Genomic DNA, 26420 nt, shown 5'->3' on the forward strand with positions numbered 1-26420 from the left:
TCAAAAGAAGACATTCATACAGCCAACAGACACATGAAAAAATGCTCATCATCACTCGCCATCAGAGAAATGCAAATCAAAACCACAATGAGATACCATCTCACACCAGTTAGAATGGCAATCATTAAGAAGTCAGGAAACAAGAGGTGCTGGAGAGGATATGGAGAAATAGGAACACTTTTACACTGTTGGTGGGACTGTAAACTAGTTCAACCATTGTAGAAAACAGTGTGGCAATTCCTCAAGGATCTAGAACTAGAAATACCATTTGACCCAGCCGTCCCATTACTGGGGATATACCCAAAGGATTATAAGTCATGCTGCTGTAAAGACACATGCACATGGATGTTTATTGTGGCACTATTCACAATAGCAAAGACTTGGAATCAGCCCAAATGTCCATCAGTTACAGACTGGTTTGAGAAAATGTGGCACATATACACCATGGAATCCTATGCAGCCATAAAAAAGGATGAGTTCGTGTCCTTTGTAGGGACATGGATACAGCTGGAAACCATCATACCCAGCAAAGTATTGCAAGAACAGAAAATCAAATACTGCATGTTCTCACTCATAGGTGGGAATTGAACAAGGAGATCACTTGGACACAGGAAGGGGAATATCACATACCGGGTCCTATTGTGGGGAGGTGGGGAAGTATAGCATTAGGAGATATACCTAATGTAAATGACAAGTTAATGGGTGCAGTGCACCAACATGACACATGTATATATATGTAACAAACCTGCACATTGTACACATGTACCCTAGAACTTAAAATATAATAAAAAAAAAGAAAGAAAGAAGAAAATCATAATTGCAAAACATTCAAATGCTGAAAAATAAAAATTCTCACTTAAAACCATCTTTATCCCTGATCTGGACCATTCAGATGGTCCAGCATACCCTAGAGTCACAGAGGTTCAAACCATACTATAAGCCTAGTCATCAACCTGAACACTTCATTGATAATTAACTAACTGCTCTGACAAATTTCAGTGTGAAAGCTATAATAAAAATTAGAATGGAAAACATTATTTTCCGAATAATAGAAAAGAAAAATCTTCTGGTTGATATCTATGTTAAATATCATCAGATATGAAAGTTGACAGAGTTTCAAAAGTCGATTGTTAACTTTATTAATGATTAGCAAAATAGGATTTTCTCCAAGAGTTAAAATAAACAGAAAATATATGGCATTTATCTCTTTCATTCTTGTACTTAGTTATACATGCTTTGTTTTACATATGATATATAATCCAAATTTTGTTCCTGATAAAACTATAATATCAAGGAGATCAGGAATCTTTCCTTGCATTCTGCATCCCACTTAAGTCTGCTTGCTTGAGTGCTCAATGAATGTAATTGTCTTTCCACTTTATATTCCAAAGAGACCTGAATTTGAACAGGTGAGGTACAGAAAATAAGCTGTTTTCTTGCTCACAAATTATTCAAGTGACTGCATAGAGGCAGTTCTCCAGATGCTCATGCTAAGCAATAAAACAATCCTTACCATAAACAAGCATATTTTGCAGTAGTATTATTGTGGTACAAATTTATTTCTGCTTAACAAATGATAATATAAACATTCATTCACAAGTTCTCATGGACACTTGATACAATATGAATTATTGGAGCATTACTTTATAATAATAAAGAAAATCAATATAATACTAATCTTCTACCAGGAAGGATGTATTGTTGTTGAAAATAATCATGCCAGAAAGGGTTAGTTCAGTTTAAAGAAGAGATAATGTCCATGTCATCGTCTAGATTCCAAAACACTTTTGATGTACATTGCTTACTCCTTAGCCGATACTCAAGAGAAATATTTTTCAATAAATATTTTCTTATGTAAAAAGTAACATTTAGCTGATCTAATAAGTTAGTTAATTTTTTCTTTAATCTCCAATACACTGAGACAAAAATTTGCTCTTATTTCTCTAGGATGCTGAACCTGGCTCTTTAGTTGATAGTTTAATTTTATATCACCCCAGGAATTTGTGACAAATATAGAAACCTTTTAACATTTTCTTTTCTTTTAAAATAAAAATAACAAAGCTCACTAAGTTCAGGTAATCCAGTTCCCACCGCCCACTGACAAGGAGAAATTAAATTGTCTTCTGATTAATTACACGTCTAATACCACCGGTGCACAGCTGATAAGAGTCAACTTGGGTTTCCACACAGAGGTAGTCTCCATTATCATCATAACTTCCCCATGGACAGATACAGTGTGCAAATACATAATTTTAATTTGATCATGGAGGAGCCATAATCCATTTTTCTTTCTCAATTGCAGTAGGGAAGTCAGAATTTATATTAGCAGGCACCTGTTTTCTGTAACACTTCTGTTTTCACTTTCCTTTGTAAGTTCTTAGGCAGCACTAACTGGCAATGACAAAGTTCTGTGCAATTTACCACACTGCCACCAAGAAGGACTGGATTTGTATAAGCTTATCAATGACAGACACTCTCTGTTCAACAGTATATCATCGTCTTGGCAGAAAGAACAAACTGTCATCTTTCCAATAAAATGGATTTAACTCAATGGAGGAGAATGGGGTCAAAGTAGAGAGAAAAAATGCCTTTTGTTGTTGTTGTTTTTAAAGCAATACAGCTGACATTAGAAGCATCTGAAAGTGATTCAGAAGGAAGAAACTATATGTACTAATGTAGGTCTAGGAAAGAGGTCACTGTGGCTCCAGGAATTAGATTTCCTCTCTTGTCTCACCTTCATATTGTCTGGTATGTTGAAAAGCATTGCTATAGGAGACAGTCCTCCCATTATTCTTCTACTAGGTACGATCTACAGACAGATGGAAACTTTCTGAGCCTCATCCCTATTGAGAAGAAAAAAATACTTTACTTACCCAAATGCAGAGATACTACCTAAACCTCAAATTATTTTTGATTCTAAGATTTATAAATTTAGTCAGGGAAAATATATTAATATACCTAGTTTTAATAAACCTAATTAAATATTATTCTTATTGAGTCTACAACTTTTGCTAGAAATATATAAGTAAATTTAGGATGTTGACAAAAATATTTGCTGGTACTAAGGACTGCAAAATGAATGCTTTTTCAAAAACGTCCAACCAAATGATATAAAGTTAATGAACTAATGATCATGGCTTTCCAGCCTATTCTAATAATAAATACTAATAATATTTGTATATGACATATCTCCCATACATTATTTCCCCTGATCTCAGTGTCTTATTCAGCTGTTCTATTAAAACCTCTGTTACATCAGTCAGGAAATAGTCCGACTCATATTAATGACTTCACATACATAACCCTTTTCTGCAAATCCTCTTTAATGTGCTGGCCACTGCTAGTCTCCGTGTCTTTCCATCTCATTTCTTACCTATATTTTTTGGTTTAACTAAACACACAACCAAAAAATGATAAAAGTAATAAAAAAGAATGTGACATTAAGTAAAATTTATAGGAAGACAAAACATGCTGGGAAAAGAGATGAAAGTGATCCTGCTAACCCTTGTGCATGTGTGTTAGCTCGTTTTCTTACGTGTCTATAAAGAAATATCTGAAGCTAGATAATTCATAAAGAAGAGAGGCTTAATTGGCTCACAGTTCTGCTGGCTGTAGATAAAGCAGGCACTAACACTCGGCTTCTGGTGAGGGCTTTAGGAGGCTTGTAACAATGGCAGAAAGCGAAAGAGGAGCTGGTATATCACACGGTGAGAGCAGGAGCAAGCAATAGTGAAGTGGAAGGTGCCACACTTTTTTAAGCAACCAGATCTCACGTTACTCAGAGTGAGAACTCACCCATTACCAAGAGGAAGGCACCAAGATATTCAGGAAGGATCTGTTCCCATGATCCAAATACCTCCCACTAGACCTCACCTCCAAAATGTGGGATTATATTTCAACGTGAGATTTGTAGAAGACAAATATCCAAACTCTTTCAGCATGCTAACAAGCCAAAACAATTTCAGATAGTTATTTGCCTTCATAAAGCTACTCTTATTGAAAGCAATGATATCACTGTTATTATTGTTTATACCACTATGTATGACCTAAACAGATGTCATACATGGTTTTGTGTTCCACCTATAGGTATGAAGGGAAAACTTCCCTTCTGCCCTCTGAAGGTTGGCTGAAATGTACAGACAATGGAAAGAACAACAGGAGAAAAGGCATACAAATTTACTAACATGCATGGGGGAAAATCATGGGAGAATGATTACCCAACAACCCAATCAGGTTCACAATTGTATATTCTCTTCTTCATTGGAAAGAGAGAGATGGGAGAATGCAGGCAATTTTGAGGAACAGTAAATCATTTTTTTGGAGAACTGAATGGGCCCAAAGAGCAGACTATGGTTTGTAAATGGTTCTCTTTGAATACCAAGTGGTAATGGGGAACAGAAAATAGCAAGGGCCAAGGTTTCTCTGAGCTCTGGGGCAGACGGCAACAAAGAGTGGGAAGGTGAGGGTTGAATCTTCACTGAACACAAAGGTTGTCTTATTATATATACGAAGTCTCTCAAGTAATCTCTTGAGTGTACCCTCAGAAGAATACATGAAAAGTCTATCTGGGCATGGTGACAACTTTTAGTCTTTTTCTCTTCTCTGCTAGTTAATATTGCCTAATCATTTGATGAGATTCCTGAGGAGGAGGTTTTGAGACAATTGCATTTCTTTTGGAAGAAATTTCCTCAGTCAGATAAGGGCACTTCCATAGAAAGCCCCTCCCTGCCCTTGAGAGGAGAGAAACAAGGGAAGTTGGAAAGTCCTTGGTTATGAGGCAGCTTCTAGGGGCTTCCAGTTTCCTTTAAGACAAGTTGAAAGTGCTCAGCGTGACAAAGCATCATATTTTGGGTTATTGTTCTTTAAGTCTCAACACATGAATAAAGAACAACTTATAATTCACAAAAAGGAAACTATTTGTACTAAATATTATTGTGATGTAGCTATTTAAATGTTAAATACTTATAAATAAATTTGAATAATTACTGACCATAGTCTAAAAAGAATATGATAGTTAAAAAACCCATTGGCTGGAGAAATTCTGCATAACAGGGTAAAGGAATGCAAAATTTTAGTTTTGTTGTTGAGTTTGTTTAAACATGGAGACCGAATAAAAAGCAATTTACAAAGAGCCAAAAACCATCAGGAAAGCTGCTTGCAAATTGAAAGTAGATAAATCCTGGACCATACTGTCTTCTTCCAATTGCTATCTCTGCACATATGTATGTGTTCTAAAAAAGAATTTTCAAAGAGAACAATAACAGATTTTGACACAATAGAGATTAAAATGTTGATGCTTTTTCACATATATATTAATAGGCTACAATAATTATGATTTCCTCAAATGATTTCACATATTCCTTGATAAAAGCTTGGATTTTCTTCAAGTTAATTAATTTCACATTAAGAAAATAATTTACTGAGTTTTAAAGATTTTGTCATTTTTTTTTTAAACGTTCAGCTAATGAGTTTATGTCACAGTTCTTTCACTGCTACTGTACTTGAAAATGAGGATAGAAAGAAATATTTAGCCTACTTTACTTTTGCTACAAACAGAATTGTTGGCCAGGTGTGGCAGCTCATGCCTGTAATCCCAGCACTTTAGGAGACCTAGGCAGGAGGATCGCTTGAGGCCAGGAGTTCAAAACCAGCCAACATAGTGAGACCCTGTCTCTACAAAATAAAAAATAAAAATAAAAATAAAAAATTACCCAGATGTGGTGACACACGCTTGTAGTCCTAGCTACTTTAGAGGGTGAAGTGAGAAGATCGTTTGATCTCAGGGATTCAAGGTTTCAGTGAGCCATGATGGTGCCACTGCACTCTAGCTTGGGTGACAGAGCAAGACCCTGTCTGAACAAATAAGTAAATACAACTTTAAAAAATCAACCGAATTGCTGCATTTGCATGTAAAACAGTCATAGAAATATATAAATATATGTTAGAGTAAAAAATGAGTGCACATTTTTCTTACTGCTCTTTGTGCTCTCTGTATAATGTGCTTTTGCAGTTCCTCTCTTGAAGAGATTGAATCTACTTTTCCATCTCTTGAATCTGACCTTGGCTCTTGGGATTTGCTTTGTCCAGTGAAATATTAGCAAATATAACAGAGCCAGGAAAAGTGCTTGTTAACTGGTGTTTTTCCTGTTTCTTCCTGTACCTATACCTAAAAAGCCTACAATCACAACTACATGAAAGATCTTGAGCTAGCCTTCTGGATGATCAGAGACATGACCAAGTCATTTCCATTGCCTTTGCTAACAAGGCATCAATCACGAGCAATGTGAATAAAGCCAAATGGCACCATCCAGTGGGTCATGGGTACTGTAGAGATAAACTGAGGCTGCCCAGACCAGAAGAACCACCTAGCTAACCCTCAGAATTGTAAGAAAGAATACACGCTATTTTATTTTAAGTGACTAAATTGTGGGGTGATTTGTTATACTGCAAAAGCTAGCTAAGGCAATATGCATTCTTCATGTACATTGGGCATAAAGTGAATTGAAATTCCATAAACAGTTTCTCCAGCCTTAAAACACATATCCACAAATGGAAAGACACATACTCCTTCTCAAATTTTTGTCTTTTCTAAGCTATCTACTGTTCTTTCTCATTTTCCTAGGTTTACGTTCTCAGAAAACAGATTTGACAATAATTGTCTAATTTTTCTCTTCTACTAACCAATTAACAACTCACTGCCATAACACTGGGGTTTCTACTACTTCATTAAAGGTAACTATTACTATCATTAAAAGAAAAGAGTTTAGTATCAATCGCATTTAAACTTCCTAATGCATTGCCACTGCCGACCACTCTCCTGTACTTCCTCTTTCCCCTTAAAAAAGTACATGCTACTTGGACTCGGGAAGGGGAACATCACACACTGGGGCCTATCATGGGGAGGGGGGAGGAGGGAGGGATTGCATTGGGGAGTTATACATGATATAAATGATGAATTGATGGGTGCTGACGAGTTGATGGGTGCAGCACACCAACATGGCATAAGTATACATATGTAACAAACCTGCACGTTATGCACATGTACCCTAGAACTTAAAGTATAAAAAAAAAAAAAAAAGTACATGCTACTCAGACATGCTTCCTTGTCTTATAACTCATTATTACATCCATAGTTCTTGAGTGGTTATTTCCTTTCCCACGTCTTAAAATGTCATCTATGCAAGAATGAATCACAGATTTACTTTTAGCTTGGTCATCTTCCTTAAATTTTAGATACTTTTCACCTAAGGGTACTATAGACATCTAAAGCTCAACATATACATTATTGAGCTCAGTATTTCCCAGATTTAAATCTGCACTTCCCATTTTATTCAGAATCCAAGTAAATGGCAAGATCATCTACACCTATAAGCAAGGTAAGAAACTATTTCCTTTAACAATAAATATTTAATAAATTATTAAATCCTATATATTTTAATGCCAATATACTTTTAAATATTTCACTCTTGTTGATGCTCTTCCCTGTAGCCTTATTGCAGGCCCTCATAATATTTTGTTCAAGTATTCAGAATGTTATGCTTAGTCTAATTAATTCTCATATATTCATAACCAGTTTTTCCTATTAACATCTTATGGTGGTAGGGAACATGTATCACAATTAATAAATCAATATTTCTATTTTATTTTTAACAAACATAGAGGAGAAAAGATAATTTATTTTTTTTCTGTGCACTTAATAGTTCTTAACTAAGACTTCCTGTAACAAAAGACAGACCAACAGGAGCAAAAAAGTTTATTAACATGTATATACCCTGTATATGACTGATAACCCAGAGAAATATGTAAATGTCTAGAGTAGATATCAAAGAAAATAAAACTAAACTTTAGGTTTCAATATCATTCCTTTTAAGTAGAAAGGAAAAAAAGAGTTCAAGGAAGGCCCAGTTAAGATAAGGTGGCCATGCCGGGCGCGGTGGCTCAAGCCTGTAATCCCAGGACTTTGGGAGGCCTAGACGGGCGGATCACGAGGTCAGGAGATCGAGACCATCCTGGCTAACACGGTGAAACCCCGTCTCTACTAAAAAATACAAAAAACTAGCCGGGCGAGGTGGCGGGCGCCTGTAGTCCCAGCTACTCGGGAGGCTGAGGCAGGAGAATGGCCTAAACCCGGGAGGCGGAGCTTGCAGTGAGCTGAGACCGGGCCACTGCACTCCAGCCTGGGCGACAGAGCGAGACTCCGTCTCAAAAAAAAAAAAAAAAAAAAAAAAGATAAGGTGGCCAGAAAAGCACCTTAAACAAAGGTAAGATTTGCTATTCAGATTTAAATCAATGCCTGCTTTATTGATTATGAGTCTCTAGTAACTTAGCTGTCCTTCTCTTCTTGGTGCAGAGAGAGAAAGCGACACTCTTACAAACAGATATTTCTTACACAAACACGTATTTTTCTTACAAAAGGGTAACTTCTCAGAGCTAGTCCTGTGCCTGCAGTTTTTCAAAACAATGAACTCAAAATAACTAGTATGCCAAGGAGGCTTATTTTGTAGTGGCATACTCTAATCTCCATCATATTTTGGGAGTGAAATGTCCTGAGCACTATCGCTAACATACATACTTGACTGAGATTTCCTTAGTATTTATGTAATGCTCTTTTATCTCTTATGAAATCCTATCCAGTATACTACATTACATTTAGTTGTCTTGTCCCCTTTGTCTCCTTTTTCTGGGCAAAAGTTACCCCAATTTTCCTGTTTCGATGACTTTGAAAGTCTTGAGGAGTACTAGTCAAGTCTTCTTTTTTTAAAATTAATCCCCCTTAGAAAATATATCTTCAAATTTCTCTGATGATTAGACTGGGGTTATAGGTTCTGGGGAGGAAAACCACAGAGGTCAGCTGTCATTCTCAGCATACCAAGGGTAATATCATCAACATGAATTATCTCTGATAATATTGATCCTGATTATTACCTGGCTGAGGAAATGTTTACCAGCTTTTTCCACTGTAAAATCGCTTCTCTTTTGGTCCCCATTTCCCATTCTGTACTCTTTGGAAACAAGTCACTATGCATAGCGAATATTTAAGAAAAGAGACATTTATTTCATACCTCCTTGAGAATGAAGTATCTACATAAATTATTTGAAATTAATCTACATAAAGATTGATCAATTTTCCTGATTCATTATTTCTCTAATCTTTTGTCAATATCATTATGGACTTATGAATATTCATTTGATTTGTATTATAACCCAGTACTTATTTATTTATTTATTTGCTGAAATTGTCCCGGTTTTGGTCATTGGGAACTATCCCATTTGGCTACGACATCTCTTTGACACACCAGACTCTCATATTCATTATGGTTTGTTTTTGTTTTGGTTTGTTTGCTTTAGCACTCACTTATTTTCGGGCACTACAAGATACTCTAGAATGATTTATGTATTTCTTGGCCCAGTCCTAGAATTAGGCTTTTGTCTAAACAGCCCTGGCTCCTTTGAGTAGAAAATGGTATAAATGGTATTAGAAACTTAGAAACTGAAATCTTGACACTTTGTGTGTTGGTTGCTACTCAGACACATAGCTTCTAATCCTTCTCAGCTGCAAGATAAATGGAATAGGTATTAGTATATCTATGCAAGTACACACACACACCCACACACACACTTATGTGTGTGTGTATATATATATATAACTATATGTATCTATATTAAGCTAAATATTAATTTATACTGAAGTCTCGAATTCTAATCCATTATCACATGTATCGTTCTAAACTTTTTCCCTTGCTTATCTGTAATCTCCCACACCAACAGTGAGAAACCTGACCTGCATCATCTGCCTTCCATGGACTTAGTTGTTCCAGTATACACGTTTATGGATTTTAGAAGTGCTAACATGGGAAAAAATGTTATTAACTGGAGTACAGTGCTTAAGTACAGTATCTTTTACTTTTAGTTTTGCAGACTCATTTCCAAAGTTATTTAAGTCTGTTTTTCCCCTAGTTTCCCTAAGTGAAGTTGCTTCATATTAATAATACAGGCCGAGTGCAGTGATTCATGCCTGTAATCCCAGCAGTTTGGAGGTCAAGGCAGGTGGATCACCTGAGGTTGGGAGGTTGAACCAGCCTGGCCAACATGGTGAAACCCCATATCTATTAAATACAAAAATTAGCTGGGCATGCTGGCACACGTCTGTAATCCCAGCTACTCAGGAGGCGAAGGCAAGAGAATCACTTGAATGCTGGAGGAGGAGATGGCAGTGAGCTGAGATCGCTCCACTGCACTCCAGCCTGGAAGACAGGGTAAAACTCCATCTCAAAATAATAATAATAATAATAATAATAATAATAATAATACAGTTAGATTCTTTGTCATAGTCTGCTGACCTACTACTATATATATTTTAAATATGCATACATTATGGTTCACTCCATCCTGGAAAGTTCTAGTTGGTTTTGACAAATATGTAATGTCTTGTATCCATGATTATAGTGTCATACAAAGTAGTTTCAACACCCTAAAAACATCCTTTGCTTCATTTACCCATTCAGCCCTCTCCCTGACCCTGGCAATCACTGATCTGTTTATAGTCTCCATGGTTTTTCTCTTTCCAGTTGTTATGTAAATGAAATCTATAGCATGTAGTCTGTTCAAACTATCTTTTTTCAATTAGCCATTTGTATATAGAATCCATTCTTATGTTTGTGTAGTTTGAGATTGGTAATTCATTCTTTTCTTTTTTTTATCACTGAATAGTATTCCATTGTATAGAATTCCAAAGTTTATTCACTTATTGAAGGACATTTGTTATTTCCAGTTTAGGGTTATTATTAATGAATCTCCTGTAAACACTTACATGGTATTTTTTGTGTGGACATAAGTTTTCAAATCAGTTAGGTAAATGCCTAGAAGACCTACTGTTTGATCATATGACAAAACTGTATTTAGCTCTGTAAGAAACTGCAAAACTGCCTTCCAAAATGGCTATACCATGTTGAAATCTCACTGTCAATGAGAGTTCCCATCAATTTGTATCTTCACCAGAATTTGGTATTTTTTTAATAAATTTTTATTTGTTTGGATTTTAGCCATTTTGATATGTGTAGCAATATATCATTGTTGTTTTAATTGTGAATTCATTTTTATACTAAGTTGCAGTCCTTGTGAAAGGTTTGCACAAGGCTTTTATGGACTACCCTGTAGGCGGAAGTTTCTTTTTTCTTTTTCTTTTTTTTTTTTTTTTTTTTGAGGACAGAGTCTCACTCTGTTTGCCCAGGCTGGAGTTGCAGTTGGGCACCATTCTCGGCTCACTGCAGCTCCGCCTTCCTGGGTTTCACCTTCTTCCCTGTCTTCAAGCCTCCGATAGCTGGGACTTTACAGGCCGCACCCACCATCCCGGCTAACTGGTTTTGTATTTTTACTAGAGACGGGTTTCCACCTGTGTTGAGCCCAGGATATCTCGATCTCCTGATCTTTGTGATCTTGCCCGGCCTCGGCCTCCCAAAGTGCTTGGGATTACAGCATGAGCCACCGCGCCCGGCGAGTTTTCAAACATAAAGCTATATAAGAGTTATTTTCTTGTTTCTTAGACACACCCAAGATAATCCATAGATTTTCAAAAAAAAAAAAAAAATAAATAAATAAAGCAAATATGGAATACAGCCAGGGTATCTTTTACTTCTTCAGTTAGTCTTTTTGGTTCAAAAGCACCAACAACGTAAAATGTGCTCGTGATCCACAGCTCAATGACCCTCATTTGCTGTAACAGTAATTAACTCAGTGTGCCAAATATAACCAGTGAAAATGAAATAATAAAATACTAAATAACAAAATAGTGAGGGGAATATAGAGTATAAGCATTAACCAAGGAACAAAAGCAAATTAGGGGCTCCACCTCCAAAATAATATAATAAAATGAGAATGAAGGGAAATTAAAGATTTTGAACATAATCATTCTTGATAAATGATCCTTTCAAGTATCCTAATCAATTTTACTTTAAACAGATATCTATAGCAAAAAAGAAATTCATTTGTTTAAAAAAGTAACTGAATATTTGCTCCACATCAACTGCAGATATAATGATTAAAGATCAAATCCCATGTAACAATTACACATGACCTTTGTTTTCAACTTTTCTTTCTGCTTTGCCTATAACATTTGAAATACCACTTATATCAAAACTCTGCCTAATTATTTCTGTCTTCCAATGTTTCCTTTACTCCACAAAATGAATAGTAACTTGATTCCAGTATTAGCGGGAAATCTAGCAATCATGGACCCCATATCAGGCTGAGTATTTTTACTTTTGTTTCCACAACCACTGTATAATGGCTCTTTTGCAGTGATTGTTTAAGGAAATAATATTGGACAAGTAAAAGAGAATGAAACTTCAGAGTGTTATTATAGACCGCCACCTTCTTTCTTTCTAGCATTGTCAGATTAATAAATAAAAGTACTGGACATCCATTAAATTTAAATTCTAGATAAAATGGAATAAAATATTGCATGGAACATACCAGAACTAAAAACAAAACAACAACAAAACAGACACACACAAATTTCTTTTGAAATCCAAATCTAACTGGGTGTCCTTATATTTCATCTTGCAACCCTACCTCCATCTCCATCAGTTGGCTTATAAGTTCAAGAGGAAAATGACATTGAGAAGATAAAAGAGAAACAACTGAGATCGTTAGGGAAGCCAGTAATGCTGCACACACACAAAAAGACACCCAACACTGAATAAAATATCTGAAGACTCTTGATTTCTTTTTTAAGTAACCATAATATTGATGAATCACAGTTTTCATTTAACTCTTAATGCCTTTGAGATATCTTACCATTTCATATCATAGATGTCTCTACCAACATTTTATAGAGGTCTCCTTTTTCCTTGCATGTCTCTTATTAAACCTGTTTTTTCTGTAAGCAACGTGTTGAACATATGATAGTACTAATATCTAAATAATTACTTTTTTTGTTTGTTTTTGCAGTTATTTAATTACTAGTATTGCAATAAAAAGGCTTTTATATATCTTGTAAAAGCATTCAGATAAGTGCAGTTATGCTGCAGATATTACATTCAACACATAACGTATATAACTGAAATACTACATTTATTTCTGTATGTAAAGAAATTCTTTTAGAGATCAAATAACATTTTGGAGCATAATCTGATTGTAAATTGAGGATTGCCTTTTCAGTTGTGAGGAAGATTCATACATCACACATAATTGAAGTTATACTTTTGGTACATTACAGATAGTAGTAATAGTATAAAGGCTAAAGAATAACTATTATAAAATTATAATTTAAAAAATATAGCTCAAGTGATTCTAAAAAAAGTTTATATTTACTTCTATTTGGGTTTGTTCTTCTATCAGTCCTTTTTTTTTAGATAATCTGCAGTTTTCTTCGTGTTACACAATATAGGAAAGTTTAGTTGAGAGGAGAATGTGTTTAGTTCTTTGAAATAAAGAAATTTAATAAAATCAATTAGATATTTTTGTTGCATGGTAATATAACCATATAGAAGTTGAGGCAATATTAGTGATCATATGTGAATAATGTGCATGTTCTATATCTTTATGTAGCTTTATATTTAATATTATATGTATGATCACAAATATATACATGTCTTATCCTCATATATACTTATATATGGTACATATATATGTATATATTAATATTTGCATAGAGTACTGAATGACTATGTATATCAAAATGAATATTTTATTGCTTTAAAATATATTTAGTATAATTAACACATTAAAAATGTGTTTAAAATGAAAGCATTGCTTTCAGTCTAAAATTACCAGCTGTTACATATTATTTCAGACTCTCTTATCATACATACTATCTAAATTTAGCCTACAATATAGGTACAGATTTAAATATAATCAAGCTGGAAATGTTACATGCATAGCGCTTAAATTATGACCACAAGTTAATTTCTAATCAATCTTCAATTAAAGCTAATAAACTCTGACATATTAACTTTCAGCATTATGATATTATTACTGCAAATACTGTCAACTCTTCTTCAGAATAAAATATCTCATTTTAGAGTAGAGATATAGAAAAATAAGTTTAATTAAAACAAAGTCAGAGAAGGTGAGACAATTCAGAAAAAATATATTGTTAGAGATTCTTTAGATAATGTGTTATATTATTATAAAGCTAACCCAATTCTGTTTATACGGTGAAATTTAGCATTGTAAGGAGACACTTTTTTTTTTTTTTTTTTTTTTGAGACAAAGTCTCGCTCTGTCGCCCAGGCTGTGAGTGCAGTGGCTGGATCTCAGCTCACTGCCAGCTCCGCCTCCCGGGTTCACGCCATTCTCCTGCCTCAGCCTCCCGAGTAGCTGGGACTACAGGCGCCCACCACCACGCCTGGCTAGTTTTTTGTATTTTTTTAGTAGAGACGGGTTTCACCGTGTTAGCCAGGATAGTCTCGAACTCCTGACCTCGTGATCCGCCCGTCTTGGCCTCCCAAAGTGCTGGGATACAGGCTTGAGCCACTGCGCCCAGCCAGGAGACACTTTTATAATTAACTGCTATAAAATACATATTTATATACATAAACATATGCATAAATATACGCACATACGTATATATGTGTGTGGGTAATATACACACATATATATTTGTATATATACATATGTGTGTGTGCGTATATATATATATATATATACCTTCAAGTCTTCTGAAAGCTAGAAGGTTTAAATTGTAAATGAATGTCAATGAGGTAAATATTCATTAACATTTATAGTGTACCTTATTATATTAAATTGTATATAGCATTTTGCAATGCTAACAGAGGCTTAAGGGTTGTTGCCTTATAAATTTAAATTAATACCTGAGGATATTTTGTAATGGAGACCCTGATATATTTTGGTTATTTTGATACTTAGAAAATCAAATAATTAATTAGTCAGGACTTTTACCTGAAAGACACATGGTGACTGACAGAAAGAGCATTAGTTTCCAGGAGGAAGCCATCGTCGGTCACTAGAATCTTCTGTGTCTCAGTGTGTTTAACAGCTCTGGTGTTTCTTCATTAAAGAGTGGCCTGTTTGAGATAGATAACAATTTTCTTAAACAGAGAAAATAAACAAACAAAAAAGCAAACAAATACAAACAAATGCAAAAATCTCCTAATAACATGATAAATAACTATTAGTGCAAAGGTCAGATTAATATGCACTAAAGAGCAATAATACAGTTTCTGCTAGAATTCACGTAATGCACAACACAAGTACTTAGTAAATGTGATCAACTCTCCTTTTCACATTTATCTACATTGAATACTCCCTTCAATGTTTTTACTTGAATAGTAAAACAAAGGGTTCTAATGGGGATAATTTTCCTCACAGGGAATGTATAATAGCTATATTTATTACCTTAGACAAATTATTGGACTAGAAAATAGAATAGAAAACCAGTTACATTAGTATATACTCCTTTAGTCTAGAACATAACTAATGATCAGTTGGCCAAGTAATTTTACACATTGTGCCTGTAGCTCATCAAAACCACCACAGGGAATTTTTCTCATTTAATTATTAATGTCAACTTCCTTTGTTTATAACTCCTATGATTATCTGTACTGTGTTATATTTCCCTCCTTTGGTGAATCATTTCTTTCAGTATCTTTTGCTAGCTGGAACCTAAGGGAAAAGAATTTCATGAATATTTAATGTTTTGTCTAATGCCATTTTATAACAATAACCAGTATAGCTCATTAATATACTTTGGTTCCTTTTTTTTTCCCTGAATGATACAATAAACATGAAAAGAAAATAAAATTCTGACACTAAACTTTCTGCAAGAACTGACAAATACATATTGGACATTTCCATAATTCACAAGTACCTCCAGAATTTTCACATGTCAGCTATGTTCTTCTTGGCCCAAAGCCATTCAGTTGAGAAATAATTATCAATTATGTCAATTATTTTTGAATAATGATTGCCTTCTTGGTACCTGGTCCCTCCTTATCAAATTAGAAGTCTAGGTTATCTCTATATTTTAGGAAGCATCTGAAAAATATATACAGGTATTTTTCCCCTAGCTAGATCAGAATTTAATTTAGTTATGTCAAAGAAAGGAATTTATTGTTAGTACCTCTACCCAAATGAAGTCAGTTACATTTTATTTATAATTTTAAATATAAGTCTTGGTAGTCTATTTTAACTTTATATTTGGGGATCACTAATGGAGAAGAAAGTTAAGACAATAATGGTTAATTTATTTATAACAAGCATAAACAAAGAATTTTTCATCATTTTCTCTATTTTATGAGTAAATATCAGAAATACATATAATTTGAAGCACAAAATAGCAACCTCATAGTTAATTGTGACAATTTAAAACATCTTGGTTATTTATACACTGTTTTTAGCAGAAAGGAAAAAAAGAAAATCCACATATAACATATAATAACTGGAGAGATTACAGTTGCCAGAAGTACAATTATGACTCATGAAAACTGCACAGTTGAGTTAGCAAATTTTCAATTCATGATTTAATTGACCTTTTTTGAAATTGTGAATTCTGAGAGGGTAATACAGCTTTGACTTAACTCATTTTGATGAGCTTGTGTTCAGTCCCATACTCCCCAAACTGGTACTTCCCACTCTACTTACAATGTCCTAAGGTCCTCTGTTGTTCTAAATATTCTTCATAAACAAATACAAACGTTATTACAACCCTTAAGGGCTGTTTCTGGGACCGGCAAAGGGAAAACCCACAGACATTCATGTGCACACACATACATAGGTTGAGAGTCATCAAAAGGAGAATTAACTCATGAAGATAGCAGGAGAAATTGGACACAGTAGCGAAGGCTCTTCAGTAAAATTTCAAGGAGTTACTGGTCTTAGATAAAGAACCGATTTTTGAGTGGAACAGTGTGGAAAGACTGACAAGGAGCACATGGATAAATAAGTCAGTGTCAAACAGTGATACATACTCTGAAGAAATTAACAGAGTAAAGAGACAACCTGTAACCAGAGGATAGAAGGTGAGATTGTAGTAGGAATGCATGTGAAGCACTTTTCATAAGACGATATGTAGGACGTTAAGAAATAATCTTTATGTATAAACTCCAGGCACATTTTTCCTAGTCTCAAATATAAATGGTACACTGAATTTGATTACTAAAATAACTTATTTTTTCAACCATTGTGGAAAACAGTGTGGCGATTCCTCAAGGATCTAGAACTAGAAATACCATTTGACCCAGCCATCCCATTACTGGGGATATACCCAAAGGATTATAAGTCATGCTGCTATAAAGACACATGCACACGTATGTTTATTGTGGCACTATTCACAATAGCAAAGACTTGGAATCAACCCAAATGTCCATCAGTGACAGACTGGATTAAGAAAATGTGGCACATATACACCATGGAATACTATGCAGCNCACTATTCACAATAGCAAAGACTTGGAATCAACCCAAATGTCCATCAGTGACAGACTGGATTAAGAAAATGTGGCACATATACACCATGGAATACTATACAGCCATAAAAAAGGATGAGTTCGTGTCCTTTGTAGGGACATGGATGCAGCTGGAAACCCTCATTCTCAGCAAACTATTGCAAGAACTGAAAACCAAATACCGCATGTTCTCACTCATAGGTAGGAATTGAACAATGAGATCACTTGGACTCGGGGAGGGGAACATCACACACCGGGTCCTATTGTGGGGAGGTGGTAGGGGGAAGGGATAGCATTAGGAGGTATACCTAATGTAAATGACGAGTTAATGGGTGCAGCACACCAACATGGCACATGTATATATATGTAACAAACCTGCACGTTGAGCTCATGTACCCTAGAACTTTAAGTATTAAAAAAAAAAAAAACCTTATTTTATGTCAAAATCTCTTGTAAAGGAAGAAATGTGTGTGTGTGTGTGTATATATATTCATTTTCAAGCACCAGTGCTTGGTTCTTAGGGCATAAACAAAATAATATTTGTTAAATATACACAACATAATATTTCTTAAAAACTCATTATTATTAAGATATATAGTTACATTCTTTTTTATTTTTGCCCTCCTCCCTTATTATCTCTCTCTCTTTCTCTCCCTTTCTGTCTCTTCTAATATTGAGATTATTAGTTTGTGCTTTTTCTGTTGACCAGTTGTAGTTGTATACATTTATGAAGTGCAACGTAATGCTTTTATATATATATAAAATAGAGTATAACTAAATCAAGCTAATTAAGATATCTATCACCTCACTTACATATCAGTTTTTTTATGTTGAGACATCTGAAATTTACTCTCTTGGTTATTTTAAAATACATAATACTGAAGGATATTAAGCTAAGTAAAATAACTTTACTGAGTAAAATATAAAGTAAATGGAATAATCTTTAAGATTCTGAAATGTGTAAACTTTTTTACACGTTGCATGACTAACAAAATCCCTGCATCAAAGTAATAAGACAATATAATTAATTACACATATATTAGGTTCCTACTAGATGTAAGGTTAAGTTATAATCAATGAATAAAGTTTACCAAAGCAAAGAAAAGGATGTGTATTTGGAAACACCTTTTCGGCTACCAGTTTAATGTACCAGTTGTACATTAAACTGTTGTGCATTGCCAGATTAAAAAGTCACAAACAGGAATTTGGAAACTACTAATTGGAATTTGTTTAATCTCACATTTTTAAAATAACTTATTTCAATTCTTAGAGTATGTACTTTTTACCAACTATGACATTCGAAGAATAATATATGAAATGATATCCCCTTTTTTGGCATTTTCCTCCAAACTATTGCAAATATTTGCAAGTAAAGTACAATAAGTAGATCATAGTGTTAGGATTCAGTCATAGATTACAAAGAATAAACGCATTGTGAGGTTGACTGCATGTACAAGTACTTTAAAGCATTAAACCTTAATAGGACTGAATATATGTCTACAAAATAAGTCAAGTAATAATAGCATATTTCCACTTGGTTACAAGTTAGTCTTTTGAAAATACAAGTTGTTAATAGTGCATACATCTGTAAACTGAGAGAGAGAGAGAGAGAGAGAGAGAGAGAGAGAGAGAGAGAGACAGAGAGAGACAGAGAGAGGGAGAGAACAAGCGAGAGAGAGAAATATCTATTACAGACTGTTGGTTTCGCCAGTTCTATAGAGTTTCACCCATGGCCATATGCAATCCAGTCCCAATCTAACTTTTTGACTTCATCTTCTAACTTTTTAGACTCACTCCATTCCCACAACACTGAGTTTCTTGCTGGTCCTCAAGTATGTCAAGCACATACTGTGTCCTCTGCCTAGACCTCTCCAACATCAGTTCTTTCCATACCTTAGAGTTTTAAATCATTGCAGACTGTTCTTTCTAGAAGCCTTTCTTGGTTACTCTCCTTAAAATAGCAAGCCCTCTCCTGTCAGCCCTGTCACTGATTTTTCTTACATTTGCCCTGCCTTATTTTTATTCTTAGCAATTATCAGTGCCTGAGATTAAACTAGTCTGTTTACATCTTAATTATCTTTTTCCCCTGCTAGAATGTCATATCCATGGAAGCAAGGATTTTTGTCTTGTTTATCTTTACAGAACCAGCATCTAGAACAATGACCACCATAGAAAGTATTCAATTATTATGTTTTAGATAATAATTATTGAATAAACTGAAGTCTTTAGGAAATAAATTGTTTGGCAAAAGACAATACAAAAAAAAAACTGGGCGGGTGCGTAGTTCATGCCTGTAATCCCAGCACTTTGGGAGGCAAGCCAGACAGATCACTTGAGGTCAGGAGTTTGAGACCAGCCTGGCCAACATGGTGAAACCTTGTCTCTACTAAAAATACAAAAATTAGCTGGATGTGGTGGTATTTGCCTATAATACCAGTTACTTGAGAGACTGAGACATGAGAATCACTTGAACCCGGGAGACAGAGGTTGCAGTGAGCCGAGATTATGCCACTGCACTCCAGCCTGGGTGATGCAGTGAGCCTCTGTCTCAAAAAAAAAAAAAAAAAAAACTCAGTGTTTCTTAGGTTTTCATACTACAGTGATATGCTGTATAATGACATTTCAGTCAATGTTGAACTGTATATATGATGATGTTCCCATAAGATGATTATCTTTTACTGTACTTGTCATATGCTTAGATATACAAATATTTATTTTGTTATAATTGCCTTCATTATTCAGTACAGTAACATCCTGTACAGGTCTCTAGCCTAGAAGCAATAGGCTATATTATAGCCTAGATCTGCAGCAAGCTGTACCATCTAGGTTTGTGTAAGTAAACTCTACAATGTTCACACAATGATTATATCCCTGTGTGATATAATGTGAGAAATAAGAAGATATTTCTCAGAATGTGGCTCAGTCATTAAGGGATACTTGACTATACTAATAACTACCATTTATTAGATAAATTACAAGCATTGTGTTAAACACTTTACCTACACAATCTCTAGGACATCTCTTATTGATGAAGCTAATTTGCTCCAGGTCACACAGTTAGTAAATAATGTTAACCCTTAAGCTCCATCATTTCTTACAAGAGTCCAAAGCAATCCCTGCAAGAGACTAGAAAACATTTACACTGACACAATTGGGACTGGTACAGAGTTAATAAAAAACCCTTTAAAAACATTTAATTAACATATGCCTTAAATGTTTGTCATGTAATATTTAATTCTGTATTCTTACATAGAATATATTTGCCAATTATTATATAGCAGTGACATCTTTTTACGATTATAAAGACTCTGGTGGAAAAATGATTTCTTTTATCTCGGCATCACAGGAAACTGTAGTGTATAAATAGTGCCTGTGTTGCATCATATACAACTTTAAACTTATTTCAAGTGGCCTAAAAACATATGAAGTCATCTGATGGCAGGATTCTTGGAGGCTTTCATTATTTTTATGCAGTTATCTCATACATACATTATAGCATTTTTAAGTGGCTATCTTATAAAGTTTAGAGCTTTAGCCTTAAACAAACTTTTTACCAAATGCTCTTACTCTTGGTACTCTCATGTATCTGTGATTTCCAAAATGCTTATTTGACTTACATAATTACAATAACATGGACTTGGAACAGATACAGCTGAATCTTGGTAAGCATGTGACTGACAAAGTGGCAGTGAATAAACTAGAGATTAGCCTACTTACCTATGAATATCATCTGTATTCTGAGTTATTTTCATTTATTAAGGTAACGATGGATTTATTCTGGGAAATTAGAACAGTAGAGGTTGAGTAAAAGTGTTTCTACTCCCATTTGTATGTGATAAGGCCTCAATGTAAGGGTCTTGTATGTAAATTTTGGTGAAATGAATACAATGAAGGAATATCTCTTTTTCAGTGGACCTTATTCTCCATCTCAACCATGACTCTTTGCTAAGACTGAAGCTTGTGACATTTTGCTTGGAAGTACCCTTGAAGGACTGAGTAAGGTGAGAATACGGCTCAGGAAAAGGAACATAAAATGTTTTTGAGGTGAATTGCTTTCAAGATATCCTTGAAGTTATCTAACTCAATGCACCTGGGGAAAAAAAAAAAGATAATAAAATGTGGCCAAAGTTATAGCAGAAATAAAAAGAATGTGTCTTCTTATTGCTTGCTGTCATATATCCTTTGAGGACCAAGCAGCAAAAAAAATTTTGGCTTTCAAATTTAACCAGATTGAGTTATGATATTGTTTATCTTATAAAAGCAAATGACAGTTTTGTGTCCTAGAAAAAGTGCTATGAGATGTAGCGAGCAGACTGAGCTCACAGTGTCCACATGTTTTGGAGGCATTCTTTAACATGATTTTCTATAGTGTGTTAAACACAGTGAGGCATAGTGAAGTTCAGTTTTTCTTATTCTTTTTAAAGTAAACATTTTTTAAGCCTCAACAAAACCTGCATTGAATAGGGTCCAGCAAGAATTTTAAAAGGAGCCACACTAGTTTTCTGAGACTTCAAGTCAACTTCATAATTTTATTTAAAATATAAGAGTAGAAAAAATACGGTTCAAGATTATTTACTACTCAAAAGTATAATTAATGGAGACTAGAATCAGAAAGAAAAGAGACAACTGCTCTAGAAACGTGATGCCAGAAATAGTTTGTGATTCCTACCACCTAGTGATTGATATTAGAACAGGGTAAACACCCAACTATGACTCACGACTCCACATCAATTCTGACAGGTCTTGTGTTGTGTTGGGATGCTGAATACCATTCATGGCTGAATGACAGTAGATTTCCTTTTCTGGCAATTTGGGAAGTGGATATCATGACTAAGAAGGAGTATGTACTTCTTAAAGTAATACAGAAAATACTATAAAATATTCTTGAATGAACTATTGAGGAAGAGAAAAACTTACTAGATGTCAAAGCTAAATAAGAGTGGCAAGCTGGGAATCAAAGAAAACTTTACTATTAAGTGACTTTGCAATTCTCAATGTACTTCAGATTTATGTATATGGCTGCTTTGAAAGTTGGGGACCAAAACCAAAGCCTAGGGCCACAGAGCTGGGTAATCAAATAGGAGAATCCATATATCTAAGATCCCAAAGGGATATCTCTCTAGAGAGATACTCCATTCATAAAACAGTAAATAGAATTTTCAGGTCTAAACTATGGGAATAAATGGAAGGAATAAAGAAAATCTCAGTCAAAAATTCAGTTAAGAGTCATGTAACGTACAGGAAAACAAATCACTGTAAGTTAGAGTCAATAGAAATGATAAATATCAGAATCATACCAGCAAACACTTCAGATATTTGACTTTTCAGGCAGATTACATGTGTTATAAAAAAACAAAGGAATTGACACCATGAGAAAGAGGAAACAGGAATAAAAAGCTTATCTAAAAAGTAGCCCAGAAAGGCAACAGCAGGAAACTATGAAAGAAAGAAACACAATGATAATGAAAAGGTCTTAACATGTCTAATCAGATTTTCGGAATGAGAAAGAGAATGGGATGAGGCAATATGTGAAAAGATAGATAATTGCTCAGATTTTCCAGAATTGATAAAATTTACTAATTTTAAGATTCTTGAAGACCAGAAAATCCCCAAAAGGAGAAATACCTGTGCACATCATATGGAAAATGCAAAATACCAAAACCAAAAGCAGCCAGAGAGAAAAGAAAGTAACTATAAAAGTAGGAAAATCAGACTCACATTTGACTTCTTGATAGCAAGAATGAGATTTAAAAAATCAAAATAATGTACTGTGAGATAAAAACAAATGAGAATAATGTACTTTATTGCTAAAGTAAATAAGGAACCCATTAGCCTGAGGAGGTCTCTCTAACTCAAACACTTGGATAAGCAAACTGAAACTTAACTTGGAAACCTTCCCTGTAACTGACTTAAGAAAAATAAGTCTCAGCCAATCACAAACAGTCAACTAGTGATTGGTTATACAATTAGGGACCTCCCATCAGCTCATATCCAAATAAGGCAAACATCTAGCCAATCGGGTAATTTTTCAACTTTGCTTTTGTGTTCAGCCTACAAATTCTCACTGCTCAGACGACAGAGAAGAACTCTCTGAACCTCTTTCAATTTTGAGCACTGCCTGATTTATGAATCATTATTTGCCTAAATAAACTGCCATCATGAGTGCAAAGTAATGCCAGGAGCAAGCAGTAGATCAAGCCCGAGGATTATACAAGACCAGATTGCAAATTATCCATAGGTCAGTGAAAGAAGTGTGAATTTTATTAAAAACACCATCATAAATAAATAAATAATCACATAACTAAATTTCAAAAGTTCTCTGATAGCCCAATATTACCTATTTTTTTTGCAATATAATGTACTGTCAAGTGAAGAGTCATGAAATTTTCAAATGTGAGGAGGAGACTTTATTTACTATAAAGGGTTATAGCCTGCAGGGTGTCCATCTTGACAGCCTGTAACTCTTTATAAGAACTAAAGTTTCCTCTCTCAATTTAAAGATCTTGTGATTCTTCAGTTGCTATATCTGACAGATGAGCTTGGGGTTCTGAATGGGACTCATAGTTCCTCCTGTATCCTTTTGAATTTGTATGTTTAAGCAACCTGTTCAGCATAAATTCCTGTTCCACCCTCCCCTCCCTTAAAGTGCCTGCTAATGGTCTTTACGGAAGGCTACCCTTTCTAGCCCATCAGAATGGCCACCTTGCAGGACATAACCCTTTGTGAAAAATGAAATCTTTCCAAATTTATAGATCTTGTGGTGCTTCAGTTGACAGTACACAGGATCAGATGATGTTCCATCATTACAGAGAAGACAAACAGATGTGACAAAGTAATAGGATTTGCCTAATGCCCCCGGTAATTCAAACTCGGCATCGGAATTAGAGCTGCACCTTCTCATTCCTGGTCGACAGGTCAAATAATATATTCATGCTGACTTTTTCATTTCCTACTGATAGGAAAATCTATTAAAAGTCCAAGTTGTTGAAGAATTTAAGAACAGATTGGCATCCATTTTAGGAGAAGATCTTCTGATAATGAGTGGGATGACTTAGGAGATGAAGCCCTGGCTACGTGCAGGAAAAGGGCCTCATACATTTCAAAATGTGCGACTTATGGAAAAGGAGACTTGGGTTACTGCATCCTGGAAAACAAACCAGTGAGAACATGAGAACACCTGTCCAGGGTTCTGCATGAACAAGTCAGTCGATTCAATTCTGACTAAAAGAGTTTTCAATATATAATTTGAAGAATATATACTCTGTGCCACAGTAAGAGGTAATAAAGATTTCACATGGATAAATTCATTTTCTGAAAAAGTTAGTAGAGCAATGAGGAAACCTGAAAGATTCTGAGTTTTAAAGATTTCCTTTGACTAATGTAATATGAATAAGATTTTAGGGCCATGGTCTCTAGCAAGAGAAATAAACCCATATTTACTCTGTTACTTAAATTCTCTTTTAATTTAATTAAATATGAAAATAAGGATCTTTGCAAGGCAGTTAAGAGTAATTAATGATGCTTAGTTATTGTTGGCTAAATTGGGCTTTTAATGATTTACTTAAAATTTAACCCACATCCCCTTGGAAAAATTGGCATTTTGAATCATTCATCTGGCAGTTGAAACCACAGGGCCAAATTGCATTTACACAATGTCTTGTTATAGGCCCATGGTTAAACTGGGAATTGTAAATAATTCCAAGGCAATGTTTGAAACAGCAAATAGAAATGCCCTTAGGAGTCATATACATTTTTGTTCTTCATTTCCACATTAAACCTTTTTACCTGAAATATTCATATTCTCTAAAGACAAGGCAAATATGTCTGATAAAAAATAAGCCAAACAAACAACAAACTTGGGAACATATTCTGTAAAAATATATACTATTGTTATAAAATATTAGGCAGCTCCCCTGGTGGAATTTTACTCACAATGTGACAAGAATCTGTAAGTGTGGTCTTCTATGTTGTTGACAAAGGAGTTACAAAGAAATCTCAATGAATGAAAAGGATACTACAGGGATATGCAGTGGATGTTTCTGTATCTCAAACTTTAATCCAAATGACTATTATTGATTTTTCCCCCACACAGTAATGACTGAGAAGCATAGTGATCAAGTAGATAGGAACTAGTAAGGAAAGAAAAGAAATCTGAATTCTGGGCAAAGCCTAGTCCCTAATAAATTGCCTCTCTCTATTTTAGCTTCTTTATTCTGTGCCCAGGTATCACCAGCCTTTGCACACTCCTAGGAACCAGTTACCTGATTTCATTAAGTCCTTTGAAACCTCACAGATAAAAAAATCTCAATAGAGTCACTATAATTTCTCCATATTTTTTCTGTTAAATGGCTTTAAAAATTCTTAATACTCTTTATTTCAGAAACAAGCATTTAAAATATTTACAAAAAGAAAGCTATTGATTTTTTCAATTCGTAACTCAGTTCTTCAAGCAGCTAATAATTTCATTATGTTCTCAGCACAGTAGCTAAATAATCTGAAGCAGTAATTCTAAATAGTATAAATAGCACATTTAATTTACATGAGTTTAAATATGTCTTTTAATAGCTGCTGATCTCAGAATATGCCTAATACAGTTTGATGTTGTATCCTCTAAATCTCATGTTGAGTTGTAATTCCCAGTGTTGGAAGTCGGGCCTAGTCGGAGGTGATTGGATCTTTGGGGTAGATATTTCATGAATGGTTTAGCCCCATCCTCTTAGAGCTATCCTTACAATAGTGAGCAATAGTTCTCACAAGATCCTCTTGGTCCTGCTTCACCTTCCACCATAGTAAAGGCTTCCTGAGGCCTCCCTAGAAACCAAGCAGATGCCATGCCATGCTTATACAGCCTGCATAACTGTCAGCCAATTAAACCCCTTTATTTATGAATTATGCAACTTCAGGTATTCTGTACCACAACACAAGAACAGCCTAACACAATGTCCCTATATTTGGAAAAGTTTTCAAGGTAATATTAACCCTTCCTTCCTTCCTTCCTTCCTTCCTTCCTTCCTTC

General features: G+C 34.7%; 1 protein-coding gene across 1 annotated transcript in view; it reads right to left on the bottom strand.

Annotated features, from left to right (window-relative positions):
- CNTN5 (contactin 5) overlaps positions 1-26420 on the bottom strand; it is a 1382289-nt gene that overhangs the window by 798156 nt on the left and 557713 nt on the right. The window contains exon 3 of the mRNA XM_017887230.1: positions 14902-15026. Coding sequence (XP_017742719.1) covers positions 14902-14956 — 55 coding nt within the window. The 5' untranslated portion in view covers positions 14957-15026. The remainder of the gene's footprint in view (positions 1-14901; positions 15027-26420) is intronic.

This window comes from Rhinopithecus bieti, unplaced genomic scaffold, assembly GCF_001698545.2.
Source record: "Rhinopithecus bieti isolate Rb0 unplaced genomic scaffold, ASM169854v2 scaffold_14936, whole genome shotgun sequence".
Taxonomy (NCBI): Eukaryota; Metazoa; Chordata; class Mammalia; order Primates; family Cercopithecidae; genus Rhinopithecus; species Rhinopithecus bieti.